Source organism: Marmota monax, unplaced genomic scaffold (genome assembly GCF_021218885.2).
Source record: "Marmota monax isolate L192 unplaced genomic scaffold, Marmota_monax_Labrador192_F-V1.1 WCK01_AAM20220418_F8-fsc00009, whole genome shotgun sequence".
NCBI classification, from domain to species: domain Eukaryota; kingdom Metazoa; phylum Chordata; class Mammalia; order Rodentia; family Sciuridae; genus Marmota; species Marmota monax.
Genome location: NW_026694710.1, coordinates 11550896 through 11572073, shown reverse-complemented (window position 1 = coordinate 11572073; position 21178 = coordinate 11550896). Strand labels below are relative to the sequence as shown.

General features: G+C 41.1%; 1 protein-coding gene across 5 annotated transcripts in view; it reads right to left on the bottom strand.

The window, feature by feature from the left end:
• Ppargc1a (PPARG coactivator 1 alpha) overlaps positions 1–21178 on the bottom strand; it is a 607930-nt gene that overhangs the window by 75656 nt on the left and 511096 nt on the right. For 3 of the 5 annotated variants that reach the window (XM_058572389.1, XM_058572387.1, XM_058572388.1), the window contains one exon: positions 12446–12625. In XM_058572389.1, the coding sequence (XP_058428372.1) occupies positions 12446–12625 (180 nt within the window). Of the gene's footprint in view, positions 1–12445; positions 12626–16460; positions 17333–17530; positions 17717–21178 lie in introns of those variants that run through there. The other 2 variants (XM_046423682.2, XM_046423680.2) reach the window with 2 other exon arrangements.

Here is a 21178-nt window from a genome sequence, read left to right as displayed (position 1 = left end):
TGTAACTCTCAAATCTGCTGCACGCAGTGCCCTGGAATTGGGGACCAGCAGGAGAAGGAAGCTACTTATCCTATGCAGCATCACTGCTTTCCAGTTCTGAGGCATTTGCCAGACTCTTCTCCAATGGGAGCAGGAGCTGCCCACTAGGCAACCCTACCTCAAAGAAAAAAACGGGCTGAGCTATGTAGCTCAGGGGACAGCAGGGTGTCCCCACTAAACACAGGCTGGCAAGACACAAGAGGATCCTGACATGACAACATTTCTAGACAGAATCTGAGTTGGTGAGCATCCTCAGACACCCAGGAGAACTACGTCTGGAACACAGAAGCTCCAACCTCACGTCTGAGCAGATGAGATGACACCCACCGAAGCCAATATCCTTAGGCCCATGGAGAAACCAAGAGCATTCCTGTAACAGGGGACTTTTTCCCCTAAGCAAGGGCCACTTGACTGTAAAAATACACTTCTCAGAAAGGATGAGGTGGAAGAGATTGCAGCTAGAGTATTATGGGAATCTGAAAGGGACCTAACGGAACAGGGCTTCCTAGGTGTGTGATGCTTGGTTCCTGAGAGAGAAGGGGTCAGGGGTCAGTTCATTCTTCTGCTCAGGCTCCTTCTGAGGAGGAGGATGACATCACCCTGGAGGCGATGAGACAAAATCAGAGACAAAGTCTCCACGAGGGAGAAGAGCCACATATACAGCGTGACTGAAGTATCCTTCTCAGGAAGGTCAACAGGCCTACAGGGTACAAAATGGCCCTTCTCCACAGAAGCCCCTCACGCATTGCCAGGGGGCTGCATTCTGGCTATGTCAGACTTGTACACTGGTGAAAGAACTTCCTACTGACAGTCGGGATTCTCCCCTTTGGATGGAGTCCTCTTATTATTCTTCAGCAATTCCAATGAGTAGACCTGTTTACTCTTAAGCTTGTTTACTATGCATGCGGGACAACATCAATCCCAGGTCTCCCAATTTCAAAGACTGTGACCCTTGCATTGCTTCTGTTGAACTCTATGTCTGCACTATCCATGGGGAATAGAAGGTGCTCCTAGCCAGGAGAAATAGATTTCAGTAGGATTCCACTTGGGTGAAGGTATTTCTGAAGCTAAGACGTGCAACAAGGACAAAATTTATCTGTTAGTGATGGCCAGGGTTAACAGAGGGGTGGAGAAAATCCTTGCTAGGTTTTGTCTATCTGGGAGCTTCTCTTACTCTTTTTTAAAGGTCTGCGTTCAACACTAACCATGAGTTCCATGGAACCAGGGACTGTGTCGACTCTTAAACAGTGTGTCCTCAGAAATGGGCCAGAAGCCAAGCGTGCTCACAGTCGATGATCATTTCTTTTGATGAGAGGGTAAACACATCAGTGAGAAAGGGGAAGAACTTTTAAAGTCCACAGGCATGAAGAAATGTGAAAATGTGTAAAAGATGGAAACCAAGAGCTTTGGCCAGTGACTCGCTTCTCATTTGAGAAAATGTGGCCACCCTTACCCCAAGGGATATGAGATGAAAAGAACAGGATTAGCACAAATCCTCAGTAATATCTGCATAGTGCTTTAGAAGACCCAAAGCTCTCTCCTGAGGTCTTGAAGTGAGCGACTTAACCAGGTAAGTCCAAATGATTGCAGACAGAGGCTGCAACGCCTTCTTGTCTTCAGGCCACTTGGGAAAAGATGGGGAGAGTTTAACACATCTAAGAATTTCTCAAAAGCAAAAAATAATAAAAAAAAATACTTGCATCAGTCTCTACTCATGCCTCTGGTGCAGAAATATCAGCCACTGTGGAAACTGGTCTCTGAGTTGCTCCCTAGCTACTGGCAAGTACATTTCATTTGTCTTTCCTCATTTCAGTGAGTTGAAAATTTGGTTCAATAATTTTTTTTCCTGCCTCTCTCTAAACCTTCTGTCTCAGGAAAGTTTGAACAAAGTCTCTGGCTGTCACTATTTTCTAATGCTCTGGTAATGAATTTAGAGTTAACTGGGGTGCAAAAGCAAGGAGAAAGCTGGAGGGAATTTCATGACAATTAGCACCGATTTGCACTACAGGCATGGAGGGAAAAAAAGCCCAAAACTTATTATAAGGAGAAAAATATGCCACTCACACATACACAACCCAACAAAATCCACCAAGCACTGGCTGAAAATGATACCATTGGGTGACAGAAAAGACACAGCAGATTAACCAATTAGCATTCACCCAGGAAGAGCTAGCTCTGAGGAAGGAGGGAAGAGAAGGAAGTCCATCAACAGGAATATCAACTTTATAATAGCCCTGACTGTTTATCTACCCAGAGCAAGTGCTACAGCCCCACTTTTTTTTTGTGACCCTCTCGACAATTCTGGGGGAAAAAAATGTTAGTTCAACATTATCGCAAGCCAGAATATGACTCTATTTATGTGACAAGTTGACAACATACAATTTCATGCTTGTTGAACTGATCGGTGTTATATATTCACTGTGAATATTATGAAGCCTCACCATTATAAATATGAAACAGTATACACTTATTCAAAATAACTCCAGCAGTGGCAATTTATAGCTCAGTTGTTTGTGTTCTTACGAAGTCCAAATGCCACCTTAAGAAGCTGCAGCTCACAGAAACAGATGTGCAGTGTAACTGTGACCAAAATGGGTTGACGGTGACCTATGTGAAAGCAAGCTATTACATTCTGGTCTGCATGGCAGCTGACACTGGTTTGTATTTAGATACGTGAGTGTTGAGAACACTGTGTCCTTAAAGCTCTGTTTAAACATGGGCCAAGACAGTTGTCTGCTGGACTAATTATTTTACCATCCTTTTATGGCAAAGATCCCTTTAATCTTTTTTCTTAAAAAATTATATGTGTGTGTGTGTGTGCATGCGTGTGTGCGTACACACACACATATATATTTAACTGTGTGTGTTCATGCATGTATGCACACACACATACACATACACACACACAAGCACACACACAAGCACACACACACATTTCCACTCTGTACAAAGTTACAGCAAGGAAGGACTTTAACCCTTGGTCATGTCAGGTGAATGTTGGCAAGATTTTCTGAATGCCTGCTGCATAGCATAACAGGATTGTACTACTTTCTTGATCAGGTGCCTGGGATCTGGACAAGGCCGCAACCCATCAAATTGTGAACGGTTGCAGCAACTGTTTTTGGTCAGGATTTTTCATTCACTTCCCTCCTCCCCTCCCTTTCTGTCTCTTAGTGAGCTTCAACCAATTTGCAAGTGTTCACTTCCACAAGGACAAATTTGGAATAGTGAAGAACAACACAATTTATCCAAATGTGGAAGGAAATTAAGGAACCAGGCACCTTGCTAAAGCTAGATATCAAAAATTTGCATAAGTGGTTTCCCAACAACAGAGGTGCTATTTGGAACAAAATAAATTGCTTGTATTGTATGCAAGGGCACAAACCTTGACCAACTTTGTGATCGCTTTCCTGCTAGTACATTTCCTGACTACACTCAGATATTCCTGCTTGGGAGGCTCAACATAGCAGCCCTCAGGAGGTAGACCTAAACAGAGAATTGTTTCCAGCCCCAGAAGTCTTCAACATCTTTGATGAGTAAGAAAAATAAATTCATTCAAAATATTTGAAATCCGAATTAACTTTTCTGTGGACTTTTTCAGTAATTCTTTTGTTTCTTGTTTGTTACTAGATGATACCCCTACCTCTTGTTTTCAGACTCAGCAGAGGATCTTTTGAACCACTTTAACTGCAGAGTTTTGGAACTCTCCCCTATTCCAACAAAGTTTGCTATCCAAAATCTGCATCTCTTTTACTTTTCCTGTTGGGCTAAAGTGAAGGTGGTGTTGGTTTGTCTAGTAAATCCAACCCAGGAGATAACATAATCACATACATTCATTTCTCAGAGACCTTGGCGGCTCTTATCTCTTGGTTTTATGATCTCTTATGAACAGCCAGGAATAACAATTTGCAGCCTGTTTGTAAAGTCATCTTAGTCTGAAGCTGGCTTTCTCCTCTTTTATCATGCAGTGATATTCGCGTCTAAATCCTGTTCACCACTGTAAAATTTCCTCTGAGCTCCATTTTAGAATAATGTAAGTATTCCCTGTGAGTATGAAACATACCAAACATATAATGGAGGGCAATTATCATTTCAATAAACTATTTATTAATAGAAGATGTTTTGTGTGCTTTGCTTAGATTTATTGACATGCTGCCCACTGTACAGCGTAGCCCCGAGCTATTTAGTTCAAGTTCATCAGCATCTCAGGCAAGCAGCGCTGCCGTTCACACACTCTGGTTCTTCTATGAGCTTTGCTCAACTTTATTTTACCATTACATCACCTAGAACATTAAACACAATGCTCTAGTTCTATGTGTTAAATCACTCTGGTTTCTTATTAAGTGTTCCAGGCTACCCATTTTTATTAACAGTTACTTTATTAAATCCTTAATAACACAGATAGAATAGTTAGTTAATTTGTGTGTTGAGCCATGGATGTTAATTTGTAAACATAATAACATACTGCAATCATTTGCATAATAGCATTTTAATCTTTTTAGTAAAAGCTGTAATTCCCTACAAAGTACACTGCAGTAGAAACTAAGTGACTATTGGTAATAATACAAAAGGCCTTAAAATTCTGATCCTATTATGGTGTTGGAACATACCCAAACTGCTTCCATAATCTCTGAAATGTTACTGTTCTCTGATTTAGGTGTCTGTGTCAAGAATAAAAATGAAGTATAACTGGTAGCCGTAGACTATTTCCTAAATGTAATTTAGTATTCACTAAGCACTAGCACTTTGCAAATAGCTCTGAGGCTTTCCTTCAAAGTTCAGAGCTCCAGCTCTGCCTATTGCGTGAAGAACCCTGTAGAACTCACTGAGCTTAAAAGGGGGATCGCGTAAATCATGCTGATATGGCACAGGGAGGGGTGATGTCCACCAGGGATCTGGCTACTGAATCTCCGCCCTCCTCCAGGCTCCACCAGCCTGATAATGCCTCCTTCAACGACTGCCTTGGAGTAGAAGTTTGGGAGAGAATTAAAAGGGTGGGGGGCGGTGGGCAAGTGCTTTACAAAAGCTACTTCTGGGGAAAAACATGGTAGGGGACTCAGTTTCTAGAGCTAAGAGTGGTGAGCAGGAGGAGGAGTAGAGTCAAGGTAATTGTATAAAAGTCAGGCCAGGTCATTTCCCCCAAGATCTGGTAATTCATTAATCCACTGGGCTGCAAACCTTGAATGAATAACTTGTGGTAGTAATGGAGATGGGCAGGTCTACAAAACATGAGTATATAGAATCTGAAGCTGTGCGAATTCCTCTATCATTTTGGAAAAGAAAAAGCATGCATACAGGTATCTCCTATCATCTTTTCGGGACAACTTAATGGATAAGAAGTCACTTATCTTTGAAAAATTTTGCCCTTGTCAAGAGTAAGCGTGTGTATTTCACAGTGGATCTTGCCCTGTGCTTTTCCTAGCTCTTGTCCTCAGCATCTTTGCAGCCTACAGAAGAACACAGTGTATTGCTTGGCTTTCAAGCTGTACCTGAGAGCACACAGTCTTAAAAGTAACCTGAGAGGTTAAGGAAGAAGATCGAAATGGTCCTTACAAAATTGTTTCACATCATGGGCAATTCATTTTATAAAACTCACAATAAAATTTTTCATTGCTAAAAGAATAGGAACATAATTACAGGGACAAATTAACCTTGTTAAAGATGTGAAGTCTGGGATAAGGAATGGTGGAGGAACAATTTGGCTCTCAGTTTAACAACGTGGTCTTTAACTTTCCTTATCTTTTTATCTGCTTCGTGTGCTCATCTCATTCAGAGGTGAGCCATCTGCTGGGCTGTACTTCCATGGCATGGCATATAGATAGAGGTACACGGGTAAATAAATTCAGCATGTGTACATGGTTACTACCCAGCACACACAGCTGCTACACAAATAGACCATTTATCTGATACAGCATCCTGAATGAACCTTGATTTCTCTCACCTAGACTAATATCTTTGAAGTAAACCTAAAAGGTAATGAGCCATTTTCCCCCCCTGATTCTACTCCAAGATTTCCTTGTGTGAATTTGAGTCTCCACTTTTTTTGGCCTCAAAGAGATCCAGGCAGAGGAAGTTTTATTTAAATTACCCACTTGAGAGTCGGTGAGGTTGGAAAAGCCCAAGACAAGCCCATAAAATGACTCACCTACACTTCTTGGAGTGTCCAGAGCAGCTAACAAGAAATCATTGGTCTCTACCCTAAAAACATAAAATACTGTTTTCTAAAATTATTGTGCCTGATTGAACCTATAGATTCTCACTTTCCAGACTGCAAAGGCTGACAACTGGATCAGCTTCCACAATAAACAACACTCAACTTCATATCTTGTGACCACAAGGAAAAGCCACCCAAGAAAGTTAGAGCTGGTGAACCTGCAACCTGTGACCTGCTATTCCCCTGGAGAGGAATGATACCATAGACACAGCCCTGTGGGCTGGAATTCCTGAACCATATTTTCCCAGTGGTCAGCATAATGGTGGGGAGGAAATAGGGCGATAAACCAGATGTTCCCAAGATAAGCCAGATGTTATCAAACCAAGAAGTCTGAAACAGTGTTTAAGGTGTATAGATGAACACACACACACACACACACACACACACAGTTTCAGTTTCCCTGCAAGATAAACTGACGGTAGAAGATGAAAATAAAACAGCACACAGACTGGATTAGATTGTTGCTTCCTGATTTGTGAGTCTCCAAGATGAACATCTAACTGATTTATACCCAGAATTTGGAATTTTGTGGTAGACTACAAATGCAAAGATAAGTACAACATAAATTTTTAAAATACTCCATAAGTCTCCATGAGTTTCAACATTCTTCAATGTTCTTATGTTACAGCCAATTATCTCCCCACTTAAATGGCCATTATTTTCTTACTTGAAGTCTATGTTCTCCATAAGTGTCATTACCAAGTGTGGCAAAAATCTGGTGGTGGGCCATAAATTTAATTTAAATGACAAACATTTATTGATTGCAAATTGGAAATTCCAGAAATCTTTAAAAAGCAATTATTGTAAATTCATTCAGTCTCTCCACATAACAAAGGAGAATTTATTCTCTTGACGATTAAATTAAGGTGAGGTTGTTTTTACACACACTTTTTTTTTTTCCTGTCTGTTTGCTTTGTTAAAATTCCAAGAGGTTTGCCATTCATAGAAAAGTCTGTCTGACCACAGGCACAGTCAGAAGCAGGAATTCATTACCATGGAAGGCTGCAGAATTTCCTCCAAGGAGACAAGTGAGGAAAAGCAGGCACCATTTAAATTTGTGGATTGGGTTAAATATGTTCTGCCCCTGAGGCACAGGGAGATGGAGAGCCCCCTTTGTAAAAAGATTCAAGTCTGAAAAAGCACTGAGCCTCCTAAAGCAAATGAGCACGTCACCAGGAATGGCATCCATGAAGTCCTGACTCTCTTGGGAATATGTTTGAGTTAGCATTCCTTGCACCTCCCTCTGTACCCAACTCACAATGACCAGGAGTGATGGAATTTTCCTTCAGGGAGTTTGGAGTCTGTTCCCTGGATGCCATCCCCTCTGCTATCACCTTGACCCTTCCCTGCCCCTGAATCACACTGGGGTTTGGTATATAGCAGTGCCTGCTGTCTGGCTCCCCTACTTTCTATTTGCCTATACCTCTGAAAACAGTCGGCACCTGCGTTACATTCTTCTCCTGGAAAAAAAAACAAAAAAAAAAACCTTCAATTATATACTAATTTCTACCATGTAAGCTCTGTACACTTCCAAATGGGTTCTTTTGGCTCCCAATAATTTTATAACTACCCTACATCCAAGCTTACTTTCCCTACTCTTGTGTTCCCATTAATATAGATTTTACTTAGAGTAACTAAGCTCCTCACAACCATGCCTCCTTTATGAAAACACTTTGCTCATTCTCTCACCAGCCTTGGTGAATTTATTCTTGCTGTTTCCTTCTTCAGCAAGCATGTGCACACATGCACACGCACAAAAGTTTGTCATGGTTTCTAATGACTAATTTGTGTAATATCTATAATTCCATCTGTGTACATATACTCACGTATATACACATGAATATACATCTCATATTGATTTCCAATCGCTAATAAGTCAAAACATGCGTGCACATTCATTTATGTCTACACACAGTCTTGCATTGTTTGCTAATTTTTGTTTTACATTTGTTCATGCTCCCTCCCAAACAGCATTTAAACTTCTGTAGAAAGTAGACCTTTTGTGCTTGGTAGGCACTTACTTTCTGCTAAGCAAACATCTAGAAAACCTTCAGTGAACAAGACAGGCAGAATCCCTGCTCTCCAAATTCTCATGGTCTGTTGAATTGCCAAGATTTGTTATTTTCACTTTTTTGATAGGTACATAATATGTGCTCATTCTTTAAAAATTTAGAATAAAATGGAAAGCCAAAAGAAAACATATATATCATCTATGTTCCCACCAGAATGATCAAGTCTTCCTGAAAGCTCTCACTACTCATTTCCTGGGTGCCATGAAGAAGGCCACCTTATCCCCAGGTATCACGTGACCACCCCATACTTTCCTCCTACAAAAAGTCACCCCCTCAGACCTTCAGGAGTTCTCATAATTACCAAGCACAATGCCGGACACGGCTTGTGAGTCCTCTCCCTGTTAGCAAAGGCAGGACTCAGATGATGTCATGAGTAAAGACCTAGGGACAATGACATTCTCACTCACTACTCTCCTAAGGAACCCCAAGTTGCTGCACTCTGCAGTACCAGGTGAATGAATGGCTATTCACTTATATCATGGAGGCATTCAAGCAGGTATTAGAAAATAAACCTGGGTCAAGGGCCCACAATGATGCAGAGAGGCCCATGTGCTATTGAAATGAACCCCATACCACCCATCTTTATACACTACCAGGCTGTAAAAGCAAGCCTTTATTCTCCTTCTTCATACAATGAACAAAGGCAAAAGGGAAGGAAGTTATGTTGCAATATTCTGAAACATAAATCTTGCTACCAGCCAGGGACAGTATCCTGTTTTCCTTACACATGGATCTGATTCACTGGAGGCTGGGCCTATAGGACTTGTGTTCTGTTTTTCAATGGAGTTTCTGCATTATACCTGGTGGCCTGCGTTTACACATCTGGACATGGGTTGTGCAAGCATTTGTGTGTCCAGTTAACCAACCACTGTGTACAGATGTTCATTGGCACAGTTTACACCCACTCAGAAGTCTTCTTTCCCAAGTTGGGACATGCAGCTTCTTTCTTTTTCTTTATTATTATTTGTTTTATGTTTAAGAAGTTAAATAAAATTAAATTTCAACTCTAATAAAAGAGGAAGAGATTTTCATGTTTTCTCCTTGCTGTAGCAGCCTGCTACACCATTCCATCACCCTCAATCTCACTTTCTGCTTTGATTAGAATTTAGTAATCCCAGAGACAGTTTCCAGGGGTGTCATCAGAGTGCTACTTGAGTCAGGGAAATGGTTGAACTGCTCAATGCTTTTTTAATTCTGGGAACCAGAGGTAGATAATGCTTATTAGTGGCAGATGAGCAAAGGCAGAGCTGTGGCCCTGTGGCTTGCTGGTAGAAGCCTTCTTAGGTGAGAACACAGGGCTTTGAGAGGAGGGAGGAGCTGTGTACCAGGGAAAAGTCCACTAGAAAGGGTGGCCCTGGGAAAGGAGTTCTCTGAAGCGCTGCTTTGGAAGAGACGCAAAGCTGTGGCCATTCAAAGGTTATCTTGCACGTGAACTTTTTTTTTTTTTTTTTTGCCAGGGAAGACCAATTTTAGAATTTCACATCAGCTGAAAACACACTTTCTTTTCCTATTACAGAAGAGATGTCTGCGCTTAACACTGGAGGGCAAAGAGTAGAGGTGTCATCACTCTATGCAAATGCTCATGACGCTGCTGCGTGTTGCCACAGAGGACCTTAACCTTTGCCTGGACAGAGAAGAACAGGCCCTGTGACATCAGAGAGGCTGCAATGGGAATTATCTAAACAGTCACTTTTTTTTTCTGTCACTAAGAGCATACCTGACATGTTAGTACTGAGGCCCTGAACAGCTCGATAATTTTATGTGGCTTCTTATTCTTGATATCCACCACCTCGCTGTGTTTGGTCTCAGCCATCGGACCAATTTATCTTTTACACTTCAAACAGGGGATGAATTGGTCAGATCACTGAGACTTTCAAAAACAATTAAACAAACAAACAGGGTTTCTCAGCCCCAGCACGACTATCATTTAAGATCAGAGCTCTGTGCTGTCGTGAGATTTCCTGTGCATTGTAAGATATTTAGTGCCAGCTCTCAATGCCAGTTGTGCCCACTAAATACCAGTAGGACCACCTTTTCCCAGTCCTCACAATCAAACACACCCCCCAGAAGCTGCCAAATATCTGAGGGGGGGGGGTGTTGCTTTTGTTGAGAATTATTGGCTTAAAATGATCTCATGTGAGATTAAATTAAGTAATCCTTGTGTTTGGGGCACTAAAAACAATTCTATCCGTTGTTGAAAGTTATATAGGGAAAGAAAGGAGAGTCCCTGTGTAGATCAAACATCTATAGGTAGATAAATGACAGGAAGCATCCTGAAGAAATAAACAGGGAGACCCCATGTAGGCACCCCACAGCAAATATGGGAACCTAAGGCAGGAAGAAAGTGGTCCTTTTTGAAAGTAGGGAGGCACTGAGGACCACGCCTCTATCCCCCATCATTATCTCCAGAAACCGTGGCCTTCACCCAATATGGGACAGTGGATTGATTATTAGATAAGAGGTCTATAGATGGACATTTTTTAAAGCACTGTTTATTTAATGCAGCATGACTTAGAATGGGCCTGTAACCTGACAAGTGTACTGAATGAGGAATGTTCAATTTACCAGTTCTAACCGGCCAAGTCCTCACATGAACTTTCTAAGACCCAGCTGAAAAGCCTGGGAAAGTATAGAAACCACAAACCTTCAGCTGTTCCTCCCCCTCGCTGCCCTACCTGAAGCATTCCTGTGAGACCCACTTAATGCTCCAGAACTGTTACAAGATCTTCACCCTGGGCAGAGCCCCCATGGCTGACAGACTGCCCCGGCCTCCACATCAACCAACACCGAAGGGAAAGATTCTGTCCTATTTTTTAAATGTATTGAGCAAAGAAGCAGCTTCATACATGTTTCTAAAGGATGGCGATCACCCGAATTCACTGTTTCCCTATTTTAATCAATGATATAGACTTTGAAGTCAGATAAATTTAGAATTTAAGTGCCATATTTATTTGTCAACTCTGTGACTCTGGGAAAATTGTTTAACCTCTCTGAGCCTCCATGTCTGCATACGTAAAATGGGAACAATACTAATAGTACCTAAACAACAGGTGGTTTTGAGGAATGTGTAAGATGACAGGAAAGTGTTCCAACACATTGGCCACTGTTGTCATTACTATTATGGTTGTCAACATTACTATATTCATCCTTCACTCATTATACAAAAAAAACCATTTATTCAGCAACTTCCATGAGCTTCTAATTGTTAGAAAAACTCAATTAAAATTATAATATTGACTTTCTTAAAGACTCGGAATTTTAATCAAATAACATTGAAAACAACCAATAAAGGTCTTCACTGGTGGGTTATGGAGGCTTTGAATAGAGTCAGCACATAGTAGGTTCTCAAAAAAATATTAGCTCATGATGATAGCATTGGTAGTTCTGATATTGAAAATTAGGTGATTTTGCAATCTTGATTCAATTTACTTGTAAGTCCCTACAAGAAATGATTTATTTTCAAGCAAATGAATGCTGATCTTGCAAGAAAGCACATCTATTCTCTAAACAACATGTTCATCAGGGAAGGGTAACATTCTTTATTATAGCATATAATAAGCATCCAGAGTCTGGGAGGTAATTCTCACTATTGAAAGGAAAATGAATTTTGACTAATTTGTAAATATAGATTAGATCTGTTGAGTTTATAAATTTCCACCTACAAAGAAATTAGTGGTATGTACCAAAAATATAAGAGTAATAGTCAACACTGCTCACCTATTTGATAAAAAAGGTAGATTTCTAAACCCTCAGTTTAAAATTTTTCTTCTTATAATATTAATTTATATTAGTCACCATTTACGGCTAAGACTCTCTCCATGGGAAATTGGAATATAAACAGGTTTAGACTTTTGTTCTTGTCATCAATTCTTTCACAACCCCGTGTATTTCAACACAATTTAATGCAGTCTGTTGTCAGCTCTCAGCCCCTTAATTATCAAAAGAAAAAAAAAAAACTGTTTGTTTTCCAAAATATTGTTTCACCATCAAAAAGAAAGTATGACAAAAACTCTTTTGATAACCATACGGTAAGAACCCAAGATGTTTTCAGGCCTATCCCATGTCAGACTGGCCCAAGCCAAGGTCAAGGAGAAATGAACTTTCCAAAGGAGGTCCTTACCTCAAATATGTTTGCAGGCTCATTGCTGTACTGGTTGGATATAATTTCTGATTGGTCACTGCACCACTTGAGTCCACCCAGAAAGCTGTCTGTGTCCAAGTCGTTCACATCTAGTTCAGAAAGATCAAGCTCAGGAAGATCTGGGCAAAGAGGCTGGTCTTCACCAACCAGAGCAGCACACTGCAGGAGGCAAAAAAGAAAAAAAAAAAAAAAAGCTTTCATTAACTGCAGGAATGTATTAAACCACAATAGCATGTGATAGGAATTAAGCCTGGTTAATTCAACGACACCACCAAAGCTGGCCTCTGAGGCTTTAATCACCAGGGAAAACACCCTAAATTCTTTTCCCACTTGGCTCCCAAAGGATACTTTGCTTGATTTATTCCATGCAAAATTCCATCTCTAAATCCAAGATAAGTACTTCATGAAGTCCTCTCTGAGTCTTCCAGTTAGAAAGCCACGGCATGTTTGTACCGCTTGGAGAGTTAGCCCTTACCACAACAGACTGTCTTGTGCTTAACTCTATGTAAAATCTTACTCTACCCTGAGAGTGTAATCTCTTAGAGAAGAACACAAGCTTGATTTCACCTTGGAATTATCATGCTTTACTGGACTTTCCCTAAACAACTGGCACGTGAAAAACAGAAGACAGGAACTACATGAGGAGAGCTTTCTCCACTTAGACTCTTTTTAAACATTGTCATCCTTATCCTTCATTCAGCAACTAATGATGCCAGGCCTTTGACTCATCTGTGGTCCTCTTGAATTATTTCTTAAATCATTTACTCTCACTGACTTTTTATGAGTTACTGGACTTCATCCTTAACAGGTCAAAGCAGGTTCCTTGAGATGAAGAACAAAAATCATATTTTTTTCTATGCGGCCTTTATATCTCACTCTGAGTTACTTATAAGACATGGGGTGTGTGTGTGTGTGTGTGTGTGTGTGTGTGTGTATTTGGGATCACCTGGCACCTGGAGAAGAGGAGTCACAATAACAACACACCACAATTATATTTTGTTCATCATTCAGGTGTATCTCAACTATGTTTCAAATAAATTCAAAATAGCTATTTTCGTTCGGAGTTATAAAATTATTTCAATATATTGAAAGGTTTAAAATATCCTCTACTGCAGCTGGACTGCTTGTCCCCAAGGCCATTTTAGATTGCCATATTCTTTTTCTCCCTTGCGTGTAACAGATATCACTTTACGGCCCCACCCTGGTGCTTTCCAAGGAAAGTGGACCCCATTACCAATGAAGTGGTCTCCTAGAACTGAATCAGCTAACTGATGGCTGATTCCAGGCTGCATACCATAAAGAACCCTGCAGAAACTCCTACGGCCAGGGTCTGGGGATGCCAGAGTCATAAGGACATTGTCTACCTGTGGGCCAAGCTGTCTGAATCCAGGCCTCCCACTCAGAAGCAGGACCCTCCTGCCTCTACCTTACGAGGTCAGGAGAGATGCTGTCCAGTTGTTCACATCCACGCAGTCCTTGGGCATGAAGTTGCAGATATCCCTTGACATTTAGATTTTGAATAAGTTTTATGTAGATTTCTTTTTCCTCAAGCACCCCTGTCATCCCTGGCAGGCTGCATTACACGGATCATATGCAGCAGTGTGATGATAAGCCACACACTGAGAAGTGGGGCCTGGGTAATGGAGTGGGCAGTTAGTAAGAGAAGAATGGGAGGAGTCTGCAAATCACTGCAGTTCTTCCCTAAGGCTACCAGCCCAGTGAGGTCCCCAGCTGCAGGCAGAAGGTAAGAGAAGGAAAGGGCTGTCCTCTCTATCCAAACTCCTTCCTTATCATTTTATTGGTCTTTCCTTTTTATTATATGAGCCCAAAGTTACAGATCAGTCTACTCAACTAGGTTGAAAGCAATGGAAGCTAGACAGGAGAGAAGATCTCGTCCCAGTCCAATGTTCTTGTTTTGTTATGGGTGTTACACTCCCCGGGCACATTCTGGCCCACCCTGCTTACAGTCCAAGCACACACGCTCAGCGTCAACTCTGCTTCGACACCATCCATTCAGAGGCAAGGGGAGAACTTTGCCCACAGTGCAAAAATACTAAGCTTTCACTGGGGGATAGTCCTTTAAAATAATCAAACATAAACAGCATCAACAAATAAAAATGTTGGCTGTCTACCTCTGCCTTAAGTTCCCGTTGTGGAGCTCAGGAACCACGTTTTGGGAATACTGACGGGTCATACCAATGGACTGGTGAACAATATCTAACTGCCCTCTCCAGGCACACCCTGTACAAAACCCCAGAACTTTCCAGAAACGTGTAAGTCCCTTTTGAAAGCCATTGACTAGACCAGGTCAGTTTGTTGTGTGTTACTGTCTTGTACACATCCTTTTCTCTCTCCTCCAGTTCTCCCTCTCCTATTATGCTTTTACCTTATGGTTCCAAAAAGTGCCTGTGCTCTTGCCAATGTTGACATGCTAATAAGATCAGTGCTTCTGAATGTGGCATTATTCTGCTAATCTAAAACACATTAGTAGTAGCAAGTGTCCCTGTTATTAATTTATATTTGGCCTTTGGATGGTGGCAGACACAGTCCGAGCCCTGTAACTGTCCTCATCTGACACGCTGATATTTATGACTTCCCCATACATCTGTAACAGGTGTGCTTGACTGCACTCACACAGCCTCGTTCTAGTGCCTCCTTGCAACGATGACAGCTATGTCACAACTGTAGCCTTAATTTTATAATAAGATTTAAGAGGATAAAGCAGTCACTAAACACAAAAGGCTAATTATTGTACGTTATTTCACCCCAACAGACTTTTCTCTTAGTTAAGAAGGAGACAATAAATTAGCTTAACTGCACTGATGATAATGAATCATTATAATTAAGTATAATTCTCCATTAACCTTTTGGAGGTTTTGATGCTAAATTTTAAAGAGAGAGAGAAGAAAAAGTGGACTCAGCCACATTAATTATATTAATGAAAAAAAGAATCTTAACTTCTTTAAAAAAAATTAGTCAAGACAAGGGAAGGGGGTGGCGAGGAGGGCCATAAAGAATGACAGTCTTGGTGGAGTGTATGTCATGTGAATTGAATCTATCAATCTTGGTAACCTTACTGTACATCACCTTCATTAAACTGTGAAACACGGGGACTCCGAGCACCTCCAGTGATATGGGCCTTTATTAACCAGTGTGCTGTCCTGTCATTATGTGCAAAAGGGCATAAGACGTTTTAGGATGACAGCAAACATTAATGATTCAAAAAATGAAAGCTGCCTACGCTACCTGCTGCTCTAATATTTGAAACTGGCAGAGGTGATTCCCAGAGCGGCTGTCTCGAAGGCAGGGCTTCTAGCAGCTGCTGCCTACAGTGCAACAGCGACTGGCCAGCCACAGCGGACCTGCGACTCAATCCACGGCTGGACAAGGAGCCCAAGACCTCTCCCCCTTCAGAAAAGAAAACGTAAAAGGCCACCGTTCTGAAGGGCCTGGATACTTATTGGAAAACGACTGCAGGAATTCCGGTAGTTAACATTAACCTTCCTTATTTCCATATGAGCTAGTTCCTCAATCAAGTAGCAGCATCAGGAAATTATGCATGATGGAAAAACGAAACTACAGCAGCAGAGACCCACGGTGCCAGCCAGACAACCACCCACAGGACACTCCAGGCTACTCAAACAATTAGGACTTTGAAGCCACTTAGAACCCCGACTCTTAATCGATACAGGACATATGAATTCTCCATATCTATTCTGCCTTACCAAGAAATCACAACAAGATAAGAAGGATTACAACCCACAAAATACAATCCACCAAGGCAAGAAGCGCAGCCAGAGCCAACGTTTGCAAACCCAGCAAGGAGTTAAGAATCCAGGGCATGCCTCGCTAGATAGGAAAAATGCATTCGCAGCCGGCCTTGGCCAAATTATTTTCACTTTAGATGTGTATCGCCACACCACATGCACATCTTATTTAATCAAATCACGTGTGGCACTTGATCCTCCCCCTTACCCTACGTGCCCCCAGCTACCCGGAGGAAGCGCTTGCAGTCCTTTGCCAGTTTCATTGTTAGCAGCTCGGATCCTCCATGCAATTCAATTCGGGTCCATCTCAGCAGAGTCCTCAGAAAGTTTCGCTTGTTTCCCAAGTTGCCCAAACTTTCCGGGAACATTCCATTGTGCTGAATGCAAACACACCGAGGTCCTCCGTCCCCCAGCTAGACTCCAGAGATTACGAGGAAACCGCTTGCGTTTTTTTTTCCCCCTGTATGAATTGTAGCCAGCACAGACTGTGGAATTGATGTATTGCCGTCTATTTTTACACAAGCAGTGAGCAGCTCCACACACGGTCCTGCATAAACTCTATTCTCTCTCTGGCTTCAGGCAGCTCTCCGTGGTACAGGGAGATTTAACCATTGGCTTCCCTGCCACCGGCTCAAACAGGAAACCTTGCACTATAAGGTTTTTTTTTGTTGTTGTTGTTTTTTAATCCCTGACCAAATCTTTCAACCACACATAGGAGTTTTAAAGGAAGCAGCAGCAGCATTTTATATTTTGTGGGAAAAGCAATCTAAGACAGTCCAGCAGGAATGTTTAGGATTTTGTAAGTTCTCTGTCTGATGAACAGAGAAAGAAAAAAAAAAATCCGGAGTAGAATCAAAACGGACTATATTTGAACGCATCCATTTTAATATTTTTATCTTCATTTTCTTATAAATAGAAATGGCATTTTTCCAACCAGGCCACTAAACACCACTGGAAAGACTTCAGCTTCTGATTCATATCAATATCTTAGAGCATAAATATTGCATATGAGTAGAAACAGAGCCAAAGGCACATGGAAAGAGTTTCTAACTGCAACAGATACTGATGACAGCAGCTGAGCTTTGATTTGCTCAAGGCATCTCAGAGCCACCTTAAAATAGCAAACTTATTGGAGTTAAGATAAGATTGAGATTCCCTTCCAAAAGCTCCCGCCCCGCTCCGGCTACTTTTCTGCCTCCTCTCCTCGCCCAAGCCCATCCCCCCTTACAGGGATAATTGCATCTGAGGGAAGCTGCCATCCTGGCTGCAATGCCTGCGGAGCCCAGCCCCAGCTCACCTCGATGTCACTCCATACAGAGTCCTGGCTGCACATGTCCCACGCCATCCAGCTCCTGAATGACGCCAGTCAAGCTTTTTCAACTCCAATCCACAGTGACACCGAGCACACACTCATGCAGGCAACCAGCCCCTTACTGAGAGTGAACTGAAGGCACCTGTCTTACTACAGTCCCCAGTCACATGACAAAGCTATTAAAAAGTAGGCTGGGCTGTCACTCACCCAGCCTCCCTTCTCCTGTGCAGCTTGCTGCTCAAACTCCTGACGTCACTCAAAGGCAGCCCTCTGCCTCAGTGAAGTAACGCTTTAAAAAAAAAAAAAAAGAAAAAGAAGAAAGAAAGAAAGAAAAGAAACACTTGGACTTTTGGAGGTTTCAAGCATCATGCTGTGATTAAAGCCAGCTTTGAATGCCACAGACTCTAAACGGAGCCCTGGCCATATAATAACTAAAATCCCCTACAATCTTTTTTTAATTTATTTTTCCTCCAAAATGAGCAAGGGGCAAAGCTCCCTGTTTCACGACAGAACAACTATATTCTTAACTAGCATGTGTATTCTCATAGGACCATAAGATCTCCAAGGGGACCCAAGCTCAGTTTGGGACTAAAGCAAGAGCTTATCACATGATGCATTTTTATGAGACATTTTCTAATTGGGGGAGTGTTTGAAAGCAGCAAATGAGGCATTTTTTGCTTGTTTAATCAACAAAACAGCCTGTATTTGTTAAGGTATAAACAAACTCCTCTACCCAGAAATCGGTTGTCCCCGTGTGGGTAGGGAACACCAGCTCTGGAATTGTTACTGCAGTTTGCTTTGCTCCATATAAGGAGAGCAAGCCACAAAACCTCATCCTTTCAGCTTCCTTCTCATTATTTCCATTTCTTTCATAGGCTCCCAGAAAACAAATGTTAGTAAATACAGTCGCGGCTGCTGTGCTGAACAGCTCCGGCTTTCAGCTGCCTTCTTCCATACATGTAGCCTTTCCTCCCTGACTGCCTTAGGGTGCCTTTTTGAATAAACATTGGATTCCAACCCTCGTGCCCTGGGTCGTGCAGTTTGCGTGCAAAATCAGAAATGTCCATGGAGTGAAGGGAAAATATCCACATGCCATTAGCAGAAATATTCACTTCTTGAGCTTCACTGTTTTATTATTTCTCAGCTCGTACCTTGAGACAATGAGGGCTAATGCAGGTGCTACTGTTTTATGATGACACTACATATTGAATACATAACAAACCCAAGGTACTAGAGACAGCGGAAAAATACTTCCCATAACATTACAGTGGTCAGACTTAACCCTTCCAAGTTCCAGAGGGATGTACACAGGTATGTATCTTTGGGAAGACAGGTTTCATGGAACTCCAAACCCAATAGACTTTTAAAAATCAGCTTAATTCTTTTACCAGACAATAATTTGTCTGAAAATAAAGTTCCCAGGTATCTAGAAATAATTTTGAGAGCCCTATTAATTTAAATTCCTGTTCTACTGAGGTTGATTTAATGTGTTCTTTATTGTATATCTCCTTATGAAGAAAAGAAAGTGGTGGTTTTTCTCTAACACATACTTTAAATATTAAGTTGCTCAAATTGTAAAGTGAAAGAAAGAAACACAATAAAAAACAAACAAGATAAAAAGCCACCAGACTACTGTTTCTTTCATACCACTTATATTAAAGACTTCTCTCCTCTGATATCTGCAACAAGTTGCTAGTAAATTTCTGAATAATTGTGATTAAATTGACAAGTTTGTCATTACTGGACATAAAAAGATGGCCAACAGCTTTGACATTTTAAGTGAGCTGAATATATTTCCCTGGCACATTTTCCCTTATAATTAGCAGAAAGTTGCTGTAGTTTTAATTTTCCATGTTAAAAAAAATTAAAAAGGAATATACAACTTTGAGAATGTTTTCATGAAGGCAAATAATGGCATTACTTTGTGTTCCCCACCCCACCCCCCAAAAAATACTAATTTTCCTCCCAATTATATTCTTACTTAATGTAAAACTTCAGTAAATTATTAAAATTCAGGACAAAGGTCATTGGCTATACCCTCAACACAGTTAACTGTGAAATGATATTGGTCATTTGGCCAAGAGAAGTCGATGTTTATTAACTATTATCAAATGATTCCTGCATCGTGAGAGTCACTGACGATTTTCTCTGTCTCCATCCAAAGATGGGCAACCACCATGCTTTTTTAAAAAATCCCATTCACACCTTTTAGAGACGTTCCTTTACACTAGAGCATGTTGCATTATTGTTTTTGATATTTTAACCTTCACACTTTGTGTAGCTTCGGGATCCATGCTCCTCTTTTTTTGCCACCTAATTCCACTTCTTAAAACGGTCAGATCAACATAGCCACCCAGATGACAAGTGGTTTCATATATGCTGTATTTTTAGGAGTCAAAACATTGCAAGGTCTCACAAACTCCAGCATATTGCCTTCCTCCCCCCCCGCCACCTTCCATCTCTACTAGTATAAAAATCCAAATTTAAACCTATTCGTAGGACAAGTTAGAGTACCTGCTACTATTTCTTTTTTAAGTCTCAAAACTATAACTCAAAGGGATATTTTAAAGTTCTCCTAATTTGGTTAATGAACTCTTCAGATTAAAAATTATCTACTGTCCAGTTTTTGTGTTTTTTTTTTTTTTTCTTTCCTCAGGAGAACTTAAAATTGTTAGTTGCTCACCAACCTTGGTCTTTTCTGGCTCCCCAGGCAGTTTCTATATTTAATTCTCTTGACGGCTGATCTTCCCCTCTCCCTGCAGCCTCTCTTCCACCCCTTCTACAACTCTGCCTCCAAGGTTTCCAAATGTTTGATTCAGTCAACGATAATCTATGGAAGCCTTACTGTGTGCCCAGCAATCCATCGCAAGGACTGCTGAGAGGGGGTATGACTGGGACACAAGGGACCTTGAAATTTTAGGGGGATGACAGACCTGTGGAGAAAAAAAATGCCATGAAAAAGCAGTATCATTTTCTTTCAATATCCAGATTTCTTTTTCTACTCTTGAAAGCACACTCTATTTAGGTACAAGGTCCTTTCACTAACCACAACGAATCTGCTCCAAAACAACCCCATTTGCTCCCAACAATAGGAAGAGGTATTTATTAACATCTGCTGGATGCCTATAATATAGTATATCTACACAGGGCCTGGATCCCACCCCCTCATGGAATCCACCACTCAATAGTCCTGTTAATGTATTCCAAAGTCCCCACATTGGTGGAGGCGGGAGAATCTGTCTTTTGAGTTGATAGGGGGATGGTGGGGGGAGAGAGAAAGAATAATTCAATTCAATAATTCGTAAGAACAATTAAATTCTATAACAAAAATATTTGAAGACGTGTTTAAAATTTGGGTTTCTTTCCCCACTCCTGCCCCCAAATTACAAGCTTTGTCCATCATCCATATTTCAGACAACTTCCCATTTCTTTTTTATTTTGTAATTATTTTTTATTTGTAGTTGGATATACTACCTTTATTTTATTTATTTTTATGTGGTGCCGAGGATCGAACCAGGGCCTCGTACATGCTAGGCGATCACTCTATCATTAAGCCACAACTCCAGCCCAACAACTTCCCATTTCTAAAAAATAAATACAATCAAATTGGAACACTCAAACTCATTCCATAGA